The sequence below is a fragment of the Hakea prostrata genome, chromosome 10, assembly GCF_041222555.1.
Source record: "Hakea prostrata isolate BN-2017 chromosome 10, UWA_Hpros_2, whole genome shotgun sequence".
NCBI classification, from domain to species: Eukaryota; Viridiplantae; Streptophyta; class Magnoliopsida; order Proteales; family Proteaceae; genus Hakea; species Hakea prostrata.
In genome coordinates this window covers 793,367-806,055 of record NC_142609.1, presented here as the reverse complement: position 1 = coordinate 806,055, position 12,689 = coordinate 793,367, and the positions used below count along the sequence as shown (strand labels likewise).

The 12,689-nt window shown below is 36.2% G+C and overlaps 1 protein-coding gene across 1 annotated transcript; it reads right to left on the bottom strand.

Annotated features, from left to right (window-relative positions):
* Positions 1–5,773: 5,773 nt before the first annotated feature.
* Positions 5,774–11,240, bottom strand: LOC149001300 (uncharacterized). Its single transcript, XM_089137012.1, has 3 exons — positions 9,682–11,240; positions 5,965–5,995; positions 5,774–5,881 (listed from the first exon to the last, which is right to left on the bottom strand). The coding sequence occupies exons 1-3, from the start codon at positions 10,011–10,013 to the stop codon at positions 5,774–5,776; spliced, it is 471 nt and encodes a 156-aa protein (XP_088993138.1). The 5' UTR covers positions 10,014–11,240.
* Between the last annotated feature and the right edge of the window lie 1,449 nt (positions 11,241–12,689).

Here is a 12,689-nt window from a genome sequence, read left to right as displayed (position 1 = left end):
GATTTTAATTTTTTGGTAGAAGAAATTTAGGTTTTAATTAGTAAGCTTTGTTGTTTAATTAATAGCTTGATACTTTATTAGAATAAAAAAAATTCAAAAGCTGAATCCCTCTAATTACTTTACTCAAAATTTGTTGTGTTTCTTTACCAAAAAAAAATAAAAATTTTATTGTGTTTTATTTGAACAGCTTTTGATTATTAAAGTGTTAAACTGTCCAATTAGGTTAAAAGAAGGTCAAGTCACTGTCTCGTGGCATGAATTAACACAAGGTATCAGTTGTTAAAAGACGATAATGCCCACGTTAAATGATTTAAATTTCCATAGAAAAGGAAAACCACTTAGTAATCAACGATAAGGTTGGGTAGGGCATTCATAATAATGGGAATGTTTCGATTTTTATCAAAAACAAAAGAAAATTAGTTGGAATGTTGGAATATGACCCGAGTTGGGTTGGGAACTTGGGATTGAACATCTTTGAATATTCGGTCAAACACATGTGAGAGGTATTAAAAGGTGGCTATAAGGATTCGATCCCAAGGGAAAAAGCAAAAAAAGAACCGGGTATCAGAACTGGTCTATATGTTGATTCAGATGGAATTGATCTAAAAGAACCGGGTTTCAAATTGGTCTATAAGTTGATTCAGATGGAATTGATCTCAATACCATAGGATTGCTTGTTTTTGAACCGTCAAAATTGCGATCATGCACTACTGATTTCGGTTCAAATGGATCTATTTGATTGAACCTATTCAATTCTGATCTTTAAATTAAACCATTGAATTGGTCTTGCTTGCTGGTTTTCATATGTTATATGAGAATTAAAGATTTTGAAATTAAATAATGATGGAAATAACATGTGCAAATAAATTTTCATTAACTGAAAAACTAATGATATGGCGATATAAAATATGAAATATAGGTTGATTGATTTTCAAAGTTTGAGGCTATAATAGTTTGGTCAATATCTCATTTATGTGTCATTTTTAAATAAATAACGTATGTCTTTGAATATAACTAAAAAATGTTATTGGAATTTTTTTTTTAAAATACCAAATCGATGGAGGTCATTTTAACGATACAAATAATTTAAATCTAATGCAAAAAGCTTTTGCCCTTAATTTTAAAGGGATTTGAACTCTTGGTTTCATACTATGAAGTATTGGTCTCACTCATCAATTGAATGATCCTTCAAAGTTTGTTACTAAGTTTTTATGAACATACATATAAAACAACCTACTGACAATGATCAACGTTAGGGTTCAATTCTTCTAGAAGGTATACTTAATAATTCCATCCTTAATATATATAATGTTATTAATTTCAAATAAATAAATATATTGAAAATAAACTCTCAAAAAACTTGTATTTAATCTTGAAAACAAGTATAGAAAATTATCATCTCACCCATCTTACAGTGAAAAGAACATTAGAAAAAACATCACCCCCACTAAATACTCCATAACAGTTTTCTTAGAAGCCTATGCTTATTTGTCCAAAAATAAACCCATGCAGGTGTAGGCCACGTGGGATCGAATAAAAATTTTGTAACTACGTAGAGACTAGAGAGTGGTTGCTCGTGGATGAATTTGCTAATTTTGGTAGCAGGCTAATATAGTCTTTTTATTTGTTTTTTGGGGGTGGAATTACGAGGCCAATTTAGTCAATTATCAATACAGGAGAAAAGTCAAAAGTGCAGAACAGAACCGATCTGAGATCTCGCTCACTCACAGGTTAAAAGTTAAAACTCAAAAGCATCACTGAGAATGAAGTCTGATGATGATATGTAGTAGCCTAGTAGGGGTGGAAAGTGGACCCCACCGTCTCCGCCCAACACAGAGACACCAGAGGAAGGGAAGCCACAGCCAGCCAGCCAGCCAGCGAGCGAGTCGGTGGTGGGGACCCACATGCTAACTACTTTTTCGCTGTTTCTGTTTGATTTCAGAGGAATTGGAACTTTCTTTTCAACGGGGCTAGCTAGCTAGCTGGCTGGGCGGTCAGCCGCTGGCGGCGGTGATACAACTAACTAACTAAGAAACCAACAGTCTTCACCGGCGGTGGGGGCCACAGGTTGGTAGGTACCGTAGGCTGATAAAATCGAGATTCACCGGGCGTGGTCTCCCGGCAACCATTCATACCAGATAAAGGGCTCCGGCTGGTGGGGCCAGGGATGAGAGCAAGTTCTATTTCGACTTAAAAAATATTTGTATTGTTTTTTGCAAGGAACGTTTATTCGGCTGCGGAGGGCGAGTGCCGCCGCTTCGCCGGCGCGTTTTCCGCGCCCTTGGGGCCCTTTTTTTTCTCTGCTTTTCCCGGGAGGAAGGGGAGAGAGACTCGCTCCGGCGGGTGGGGCGCCGGGGGAGGGCGGGGCGGGCCCCGGGGTACTCTTTAATTTGTAATAAAATTATGTTTGTTTGTGGGGGCTAATGAGTGGAAATTTTATCCTCCCAAAAAAAAATTTATGAAGCCCATTTCTGAAAAGACACCATGCATCAATCGCATCCAATGGTAATTTTTTTTTTTTTTTTTTTTAAAATCTTACCGCAACATTTGATGTGATTACCGATGAACATATGCCCTTCATCGAGAGGAAAATAGATGGTCTATTTATAAAGTTTACCAATGAATGATATTATTTTTTATTTCTCTTTCCTATACTAGTTTATATTTTCACTATCATCTTTTCTAGTTTATACCTACAATTGCATTTTGAGAGAGTTTAGGTTTTCTCTTCGTCTGAATAGAGGGCTTTTGTTATTTTTACAATTTCTTCGTCACACAGTAGAAGTAAAGTCTACTTTAAAATACTGACAAAACGAATAAGAGGTGAAATCTCAATAGACCCTCACATAGGCCCTGCCACTATTGTGTAGTAAAAAATTATGAAATGATACAAATCTCTACCATAACGATTAGAAGAAGATCCATACATGTTTTTAGAAGAATGCTCTAGCGTCTACTACAAATAAGATTCAAATACTATGATTTTGATGGAATATAAACATATATCCAAAGTTGGAACCATATGATACTCTATACAACATAGTGATGATACAGTTTGATGTATGATTTACTTAAAAAGTAAACAAATAAAAAATATATTGTATTTCATGTAAAAGGGTAATTTACTTTCCCTAACCCATATCATTATTGTCAACAGCATTTTTTACCAAAAAAGAAAAAAAGTCATTGTCAACAACATTTATATTCTTTTTTTCCTCTCACTACATTTGAAATATTTTCTAACTGGTATCTTTTTTAATTATTTTTTTTTGTGGTAGAAGCTTTTTGGAGTATTGGACTCAAATTTCTGTGTGGTGATCTTTTAGGCCTTTTAAGGTATCTGTCTCAATCTGAAGGTATAAAGCCTTAGCTAGTAAAATTTAATTTCTATATCTTTAAAAGCATAGAGAATACAAGATCTTAATATAACCATACAATATATAGATGGGACCTCAAATCTTAAGTTACAATTAAATTATAGGGGAGATCTCTCATTTGATAGTCATGTATGCCTAAAAACAATTACGTGTGAATTAAAATTTATAAATCGCCAATGAGAGGTTATTTGACTAGCAAATTCAATGATATTGTTCTACAATAGATAGTAAAGATCACAAGTGTCAGTCAATCGTCTTTTAGATTTATACAAGTTTCCTATAGAACTATTGGAATAGTTTTTCATAACAATGACTTGTATTTCAAGGCATTTTTACTTCTATAATCCAATCACTATGGGCATATTATTTGCATTATTATCTAGGATTTAATTGCCAAATCACTATATCCTCGGTTCGTAAATATATCACTTTAAATTTTGTTTTGCAATATTAATTGTCAATGCAAGGTTGGTAGAGTGGTAAGATCCATACTTCTCAGTGGAGAGGTCATGGGTTTGACCCTTGCCGACGACAAGCATCCCCTTGAGGATGTAATCAAGGTGCGCGCAAGCTGGCCGGATGAACCTCAGATACAAAAAAAAAAGCCATTAATTGGCTGGAATAATTTCATGATAAAATGATCAAAGATAACTTAGAAGTGTTTTAAAAGTATGAGGAATGATAACTAAGCTTTAGAAGTAGATTATTTTTAAAAGAATTAAAAGGAAAATTTCAGTATTTTTTTTTAATCAAAATTTTTGTTAGAGGGACAATAGGAATTAAAATAACGAGTAACTAGTTCTATTCAATTGAAATCTATTAATAAATAAAAAATAATAAAAAATTAAACAACCTGAGTTGTAAGGCTTATTTTATTTTTAGAATTAAGGTTTGTCTGGACTAGTTTATGTACACCTTGATTTTATCTCAGGGTGTAGCCTTTGACTGATGACTTAAATAGAATGTGTTATTCGTTCTTAATTTCGAAAGAATTTACTAACCACGTAATCTCTTGAGATTCTAAGATACTTGACTTGGCAACAATCCTTGTCTATATTGTCAATAGGCATCTTAAATTTGTTATAGTGATATGTATCCGTAATTCATTTTAAAAAAATGGATATTGCAGAGCCATGATATTGAATATTATAATTATCATTTTTTTTTGGCGTAAAGAATAAAGAAAAACAAAGGTTTTTTTATTAGTCAATATTATACATCTGAAGAGCAAAAGCTTAAACTTAATGACCGAGTCCCTATTGTCATGCCATCCATCGAAACTGAATTTCGACCCATCGACTCCAAAGTAGAACTTGTAAATTTGAGTTCATAACAGAAACAAGACCTTCTAGTTGGTCATCACGGTTGACTTCAATGCATTGAAATGAACGAACAAGAAAAGAGCCTGATATCAGAGTATTACGCCTTTACTGGAACTGAAATCTCCTTCCAGACTAATAAGGAGTGGATTAATGGATTTACTTGAATATTGAAAAAGTAGACAAAAAAAAAAACTCCAAAATTAATCCATATTAGCTTCTTCAATGGCATTTTTCTTCGCCCGTGTAAGAGATTGAAAGAAATGGGCAAGGTATTGAAGACGATCTTGATCCAGTATATAGCTGCCATGGCCATGAAAAGCTTGGACACAAGACTCAAGGAAGAGGATTCTCTAAGCAAGCAGCATAAGAAACACACCTATGTGTTGGTAGACATGAAACAGTTCTGAACACATGAAAGATCACAAAGATGGTGAGGGTGCTACCGTACCTTCCACATCAGCTCAGAGAGCCCCCTCAACTTTACTTTACTTCAACCTCCCAAGTCCCAACTCAATGAACGAATCTAATATACTTGAATCCTGATCTTTTCCTGCATTAGATATGGGGTTGAGGTACCATGAAGTTTCCACATGTCTTGATTAAATGAATTAAAAACTAATCATTTGATGTAATACAGCTAAAATATTGTCCATGTTTACCCAAAAAAGAATATATATATATATTGTCCATGAAATTAACAGAGCAGGATTTCAGTACAAGGAAATTCAACATGTTCAATGATGAAAGAAACTGATTTAGTGCTGGTCTCTACACTTAGATGCAAAACCCAGTCATGAGTATAAACAAAAGAAAATACTGCTTAGAAAAAATCTTTAGCAGACACGGAAAGCATTGTACATTAAGCTCGAACTCAAACAAGATTCCTGATTTAGAACTTGGCGAGAACACAATGGAAGGAATGCCACCTGGGTTTCAGTCCAGCTCTGTAAATAAATCTGATGTGTGAAGAGAATGCCTTTGGAGATCATGATGCTCTGGAAATGCATTATTTTGAACGATTTTAAAGGAATGGAAACATTTTCATCTGAGCTCAACCTCCCACAATTCAAATGGTTAATGTTCACTGACATTAACATGAGCCCACATGTTCAGAAACATACCACAAAGGAAACCATATAGGAACTGAACATGAAACCCAGGGGAACAGAGCTTGCTGCCTTCCTGTCAATTGCATAGCAAAAAGGGTACCAAGACAAGTGGAGTAAGCAGGTTCACTGAATAACACAAATACAGCCTCGACTAGCCTCTCCATCATCATCTGAATCTTCTGATTCACTGGAAGATATACCAAAAAATAGAAGAATATTAAATGGCAGCAACCAGTACCCCAACAGCAAGACAACAATCCTTAAGTTAATGAGGTCACACAATAACAAAAATGTTCCTGTATCAGTGGAAGTTCCAATCATACTAACATGTGGTTTACATCACTCCAGGAACTGTTTACCTTATCCAGCTGACCACCCCAGTATGACCCTAGTCAATATACATGAATATAAGATCATTATTTGCATACCAGGTATCATTTTCCATGTTTTCCTCCAGAATGGGCTGAGAAGGAAGGAAAATGAACAGGACATAAGTGGTAATTAAGAGAATACTCATCAACCAAACAATCCAAAATCATGCACAGGTCAGCACTATCTAGCCTGAAAATCTAGAAATATCCCGTTTCCTGTTTTAGGATTGCAACAGTAGAGTGTCTGCCTACACCAACACAGAATACCCATTTAGGTGACTGGAACCAGCCTCAAGGAAGCAGTTCAATCAAATACACATATTTGTAGCTATTCAAAAATCAGCCAAAGTACAAGTGGACAGTATTTCCATAAAATTTTGTTCAGTAAGATGTGAAATCAACATTCAGCACAAGTTGTTTGAAAGGATTTTGCTGATAGGTGGAGGGAAAACCACAACCACTTCGTAAGAGTACACGACCAAAAATCTCAAGTCTTACCAAGGCCACATGGATCCTTACAAAACATAGTGGGGAAAACTGCCAGCAAATATGAAGAAATCGTATATACGGAATGAGAGAGGAAAGTAGGAGGAAAGAAGCACAACCCAGTATACCAGGAAAATCTCAGCTAAATAAGGTCAGCACTTTGTGAGAGTATCAAACATAAATATCCCCATTGTCCCAGGCAACTGGTAAAAGCTTATAGTATTTTCTTGTAAAGGGTATTTGGGTTCTGGACCTTCCAGTTAATCAGCCTCTTGGGAACAGAGAGACTTGAATAAAGAAAAAACCAGCAGCATTGGCACCTCTCACAGAGTTCCTCAGAACTTCACAACCAAATTTTAATGGTTTGCAAGTCACAAGTGAATAGAGTACCCCAGAACCCCCACCCCACCCCCCACCCCACCCCCCACCCCATCGGGTGCCAAATTCAAGTATTATGGTAATAAAAGTGCAGCAGATGCTTGAGAGTAGCTACTGCACTGTGTTGGGTAAATATTATTGAACAGAGTTTCTTTCAAATTCTCTAAGTATTTAAGCAGACATGGTACTGAAACAAATGATTTAATACCTTGTAGGCACCTGAGAACCTTTGATCAATGTTTCATTTTGAAGGAGAAAACAGATTCCAAAAGATCACTGAGAAACACATTAACTCATGAACAGAAACGTATCAGCGGCAGAAGGGGAAGCAAGTCTAGATTCAAAAAAATTGTTGGTGGAACATCTTGGAGATTTCAAGTCTATAATTACTTCATCAGTAACAATCTTTAGTTTGAATACCTAATCAACTAAGTAAATCACAATTCCCCTACAGCCATGAAGAAAACCATCCAAAAAAGGCCTACTTGAGGCTTACTGGCTTACATGGAGAACACCATTAATCCATCATTGCAAGTAAACCAATGGAGCTCAAAATGCCTATTTCCTAGTTCAGGTGATCTACACAAAGTTCCGAAATCAAAACATAGACCAAATAAAGAAAGGCAAAAATATTTCCTAAGGCGTCCTTCCATCATTGTACAGTGCAACTAATTCTGTCACACAGAAGGGTAAAAGAGTAATGTGGCCATTACTACTTTTGGATATGTAATCTAGCAATGGTCTGGACTGGAACTTGTGGCAAATTTGGACTCAAATAGAAAAAAATATCATTCTATGCACTCGCATATGCTCTAATGCACGTGCATCCTTTTGTTAAATCAAAACCATGCAACACAAATAGAAAACAAAAGCAGCAAAAATGACACAGATTTAATGTGGATGACATGCTGATATGATGTGTCACACCCAATGGTGACAACATGTAATGGAAGAAGATTACAGTGACTATCTTACAAGGAATACCCAAATGGGCAGCAAGACAAACCCAAACTTAAAATCTCCAAATCTCACTTGTTTTACTTGCTTACACAAAAGGACAGTACAACAGATAAATTGTAAATGCTCCTCCAAATGGCCCATCTGTATCATCTCCGACCATACAAAGTGGGAGAGAAAGAAGTGGGGGGGGGGGGGGGGTTCCTATTTGAGTCACTACCAAAAATGTCAGGGTGGCTCAATCTTCAAAATGGGTACAAAAATTTCAAGACATGCATAACATTTTTCAGAGTCCAGGATTTTCCCCCATCCAACCACCCATGTGACTGAAACAGGTGTGTCCATAAAGTCTTTCTTTTTCCAAAGAAATGTGCAAGCTATTCTGCAAACATCAGAGGTAGTGCCACTACCCTTACAGATCCAAAGTCACCAAGTTTCATCCAAATAGGGAAAAGAAGTCACCAAGTCAAAAAAATTAAAGGCACACACAATCTGAATCAGATAACATCATCTTAACTAAACTAAGCAAAAAGAAGCATGCTTGGGATTGGGATCCAGAGTGTAGGAGAACCAAGACCATAATTATGATCCTCCCCATTATTTTTACAGCTTGTATCACAAGTCAATAACTTATTGACAATTTAAACTATAGTCAGTTCAAACCAGAACCATATTTTCCTCAAATTTAATTCTGAAGCATTCCTGATGGGATCCAGGTCCTCATTCTAAGATCCCCCAGACTGATATCTCCTATTTTTACTTGCTCACACTTGTGAACTAAAATACTCAAAAGAAAAAAATAAAAAGCTCCTGAATGAAAAATGAAGATTGGGAAGTAAGAAGTGAGACGCAAGCAGTATACCCAACGATAGGAGTTTTCTGAGGTTAGAAGGTTTTAGGAATCTCCTAATCTGCCAAACCCAAAAATTATTCAACTGACTAAAACTAATCCGATACAATTTGGAGGCTTGGAGGCTAAAAGTACAAATCATTTAATCAAGATGATCTCTAAGTTATGTCGACACAACTCATGGTCAATCAAGGAGCTTCAGTGTTTTGCTCCTTTGTTTTAAAGACTTTGGAGCAAGGCCAAGTTTTATGACTTTGTTAACCATCATGTGTTTATAATAGTATCATCAGGCCTTCTGCTGTATCCATAAGAACTGATTAACTGACTAAAAAGTCAAGTCTCATTAGAACTACCATGCCTTATATATAAGACAAGATCATTTCATCTATTACTTTTTTTAGGGTGAGGGATGGAATGAGTGACGCAATTCTGGAAATATGAAAATTTCAACATGAATCTCCATTCAACAAGTATATATTTTCCTAAAGCAATTTTCCCTATCACTATCATACGATGTAACTTCTCTAATGTGTCTCTATAATTTGATTACCTACAAGTTTACCAAGGAATCCACAGTATGATGTCAAACACAATGTTGAAGAATTCAACTCTTGAATCTGGAAAACTCCAATAAGTCCTACCACTCACAATATGAATCGCAGTTCAGACATGCCCTCCATGTGAAAGCAGTTCAGACTCAATAAAGCAGCTATATTAAAAGAATCTTCAAGCTGAAGAATTACTCCGACAATTCACCAAATGCTAATCAAAGTTCAAACAAGATAATAAAAAAAAAAAAACTCTTGAAAAAGAAAGAAGATCTACCCCCACCTGATTTCAAATTCCTCTACCTCAACGAGTTCTTTCCCCAAAAAATCCATCCACTGCACTCTTTTCCTCTCAGTCTCTTTCTGAACACCTGGTTCGGAACACGGCTTCTTGAGACTGCTTTTAAGAGAATTCTCAACTTGATTTCCGTCAAAGCTGTCATTCTTCACCTCAATCCTCTCACCATGTATCTGACCCACGGCATCAGGAACTGAAGATAAGGGAGAAGGAACATGTGGGGTGTTTTCCAATTTCAACGATGAAGGAGAGAGCAGAGAAGGTTTGCAAAAGCAAATGAAAGAACGGCAGTGGAACTTCCCAAACAAAACCCTCATCAAACTTTCCGGAGAAGGAACAGTTCAAAAGCAACTCATTTTGCAACTACAATAATACGATCGACCACGATAAAAAGCTCCACTAATCGAATAAGAAAAATAAGGCCAAATTCTCTGTCTTCTATTCCATGTGGATTCTCAATCCTAACAATGAGAGCAGATGGCAAAAAAAATTGACCTCGAAGGAAATTCCCAAAGAAATAACTGGAAAACCTAATTGAATTCCTATCCAACTGAAAACTTTTCATACGAAGAGGTCATCAACCATGAAGAGCACCAAAAATCAGATTTTTCAATAAACCCAAAAAGTTTCCTTCTTTTCTTTCCTTTTTTTTTTGGGGAATCCCGCCTCCTTTTCAGTCCTTTTTAATGACACCGAGAAAAGAAGCAGCTAATCTCCTGGAGCAAAGAACAGAGTCCAAAAAAGATTTCTGGGTTTTCAGGAACTCGGCTGATATAACTCTCATGTGATCTCTAAGAAGATGATATCACTCGCAAAAGCGCCAAAATTATCTAGATAGTTTTCCTTTTCTTCATTCTTTATCGAAGGAACAATCTGCGATCACCAAGTGAAAAATCAAGCCGTCACATTCCAGCGGTGACCATCTTACCCTCCACTTCTAATCCTCATGATGGATTTTACAGTCAAGATCAAAACAAAACAAAATAAAAGAACTGAAATTATGAAGAAGGGAAATCTTCAATGAGATTGCTGGCTATAAGGGCAGTGTAAAGTTAAACAAATATTAGCTTAAAAGGTTACAGTTCCAACACAAACACAACAGTGGGAGACAAATGCAGCATCCGCTTCCGCTTTACTGGGTGACCGTAACCCAAAAAGCACTCTCAACAGTAACCGTCGATTAAACAAAAAGTGAAAACGTTTCGTTGTGGAGCACAAGAAAGCTTAAAGCTTGTAAACTAGGAAGATTTGATTGTGGAGGTCGCATATAAAGATAGAAAGCATAGGAAGAACAAAAGAAAATAACTTGTAAGTCAGTTGGTCTCTGATAAGGATCAGGAGAGTTTCAATTGCTTCAGATCTTTTTCATAAAAAGTGAAGTGGGGGAGCTTAAATAGAATATCAAAAGCAGAGTATCCTATCATTGCATACGAAAGAAAGCATAATTTCTTCACCAAAAAACAGAAAGCATAATTTAATTTCATGACTTTGTCGATAAAATTAAAATCTAACAATTTTATTAAAAGCCTTAATTGATGGTAAGATGACAGAGTCTGTCCCCTGCTCATCATACTTTGGCCTACCAAACTAATTCATCAATCAAGAAGTAAAGCTAATTTGCATTATCTTTTAGATAAAATTTTGTTTTTGGCACAAAAGCGCTATTTATATATAGGAATTTTTAGATAAAAATTGATATATAGCTCAAGAGTTGACTAAATGGACAGCAAACAAATAGGATGTTCATAAACCATCTAATATAGAGCTGCAAGTAAGAGTCAGAAAGCATAAGTCTGCTTACATGCCCAAAAGATCTAAGCAAATAGCATTGGAATGTGTTTTTGGGATTGTAAATCACACGTCAATCTCATACTTTAAATCAGAATTTATATGATACTCTTTCCCTTCTTATCAATCTCATTTGGTCTTGCCCACGAAAAAAAAATCCTCATCTGGTTTCTCGTTTATGACTTGATTAGGTGAACTGCTAATTGATGCAAACTTCCACAGGTTCAATTCTTACATTACAATTTTTTTCTTCTTTCGTTTCTTCCTTGGGTAGAATCTCCTTGTGTGGCTGTTTTAAGCCTTGAGAAATATGCATAAATCCTGTGAGTCTTCAGAGGAGTCTTGCTAAGGTTGAAGCTAAAGTAAACCATAAATTTATTAAGGAAGTTGAAGAGGGATGGAGTCCTAACTCGGTTGCCGACTTCTATTTGGTATATTTCAGTTCTTCTTCACAGAAAGTGAATCTTCAGCTGACATCGAACACTTTAAATGGTTAAGAATAAAAGGAATAAACACAGAAAAATTATGGTTAAACAGAGATTCAATCGACCAAAGAACCACTTTCCATCGACCTTGCAATCACCCACCAACCCACTAGAGCATCAGGGAAATACTTGGTGGTAGTTCTTGAAACCCACCATCATTACACTAGGTTCTCTGGTTACCGTGAGATGACCCAACTCCAGTTTTAGTTCCAGCCACGTTTTTTACTGTGTACTTATTCCCTACCCAATTGACCTCTCACCCTTGCAATAATGGAGTTCGAGAGTACTTGAGTGTCGACAGGGAGACCATATTGCATGCATTTGTGCAGAGAGAGAGAGAAAGTGGAGATCTCTCTCTTTTCCTTTAACTACATTAAGGTGAGGAAATGGAAGCAGAGCCTTAATCATTCCACTTACATGTTAGCAACACATGAGCAATCCCATTGATTGTGGATCCGAAAGGACCACACATTTGTCCTCACGTAATAATAATGGTGAAACTCAAAAGAAGCTTCACTGTATTATTATACATAATGGGAAGTCCAAGGGTACAAGGAGGTGGTGCGTGGGGCTCCTGAGTGGAGCAAGAAGCCAATATTATTTCACAAGATTAGAAAATTTTCCCATTTAGGGTCCATCACGGTCCTTGCCTAAATTATAACAGAAAGCACGGTATCTCTTTCCCTACCAGCCCCTTCCCCCATGCCATGGACAACCCAA

Coding starts and splice junctions, on each gene's coding strand:
- LOC149001300 (XM_089137012.1), bottom strand. CDS start 10,013: ATGAGGGTTTTGTTTGGGAAGTTCCACTGCCGTTCTTTCATTTGCTTT. Junction 5,996..9,681: donor GTAGAGGAATTTGAAATCAG/GTGGGGGTAGAT, acceptor TATATCTTCCAG/TGAATCAGAAGATTCAGATG. Junction 5,882..5,964: donor ATTCAGATGATGATGGAGAG/GCTAGTCGAGGC, acceptor TGCAATTGACAG/GAAGGCAGCAAGCTCTGTTC.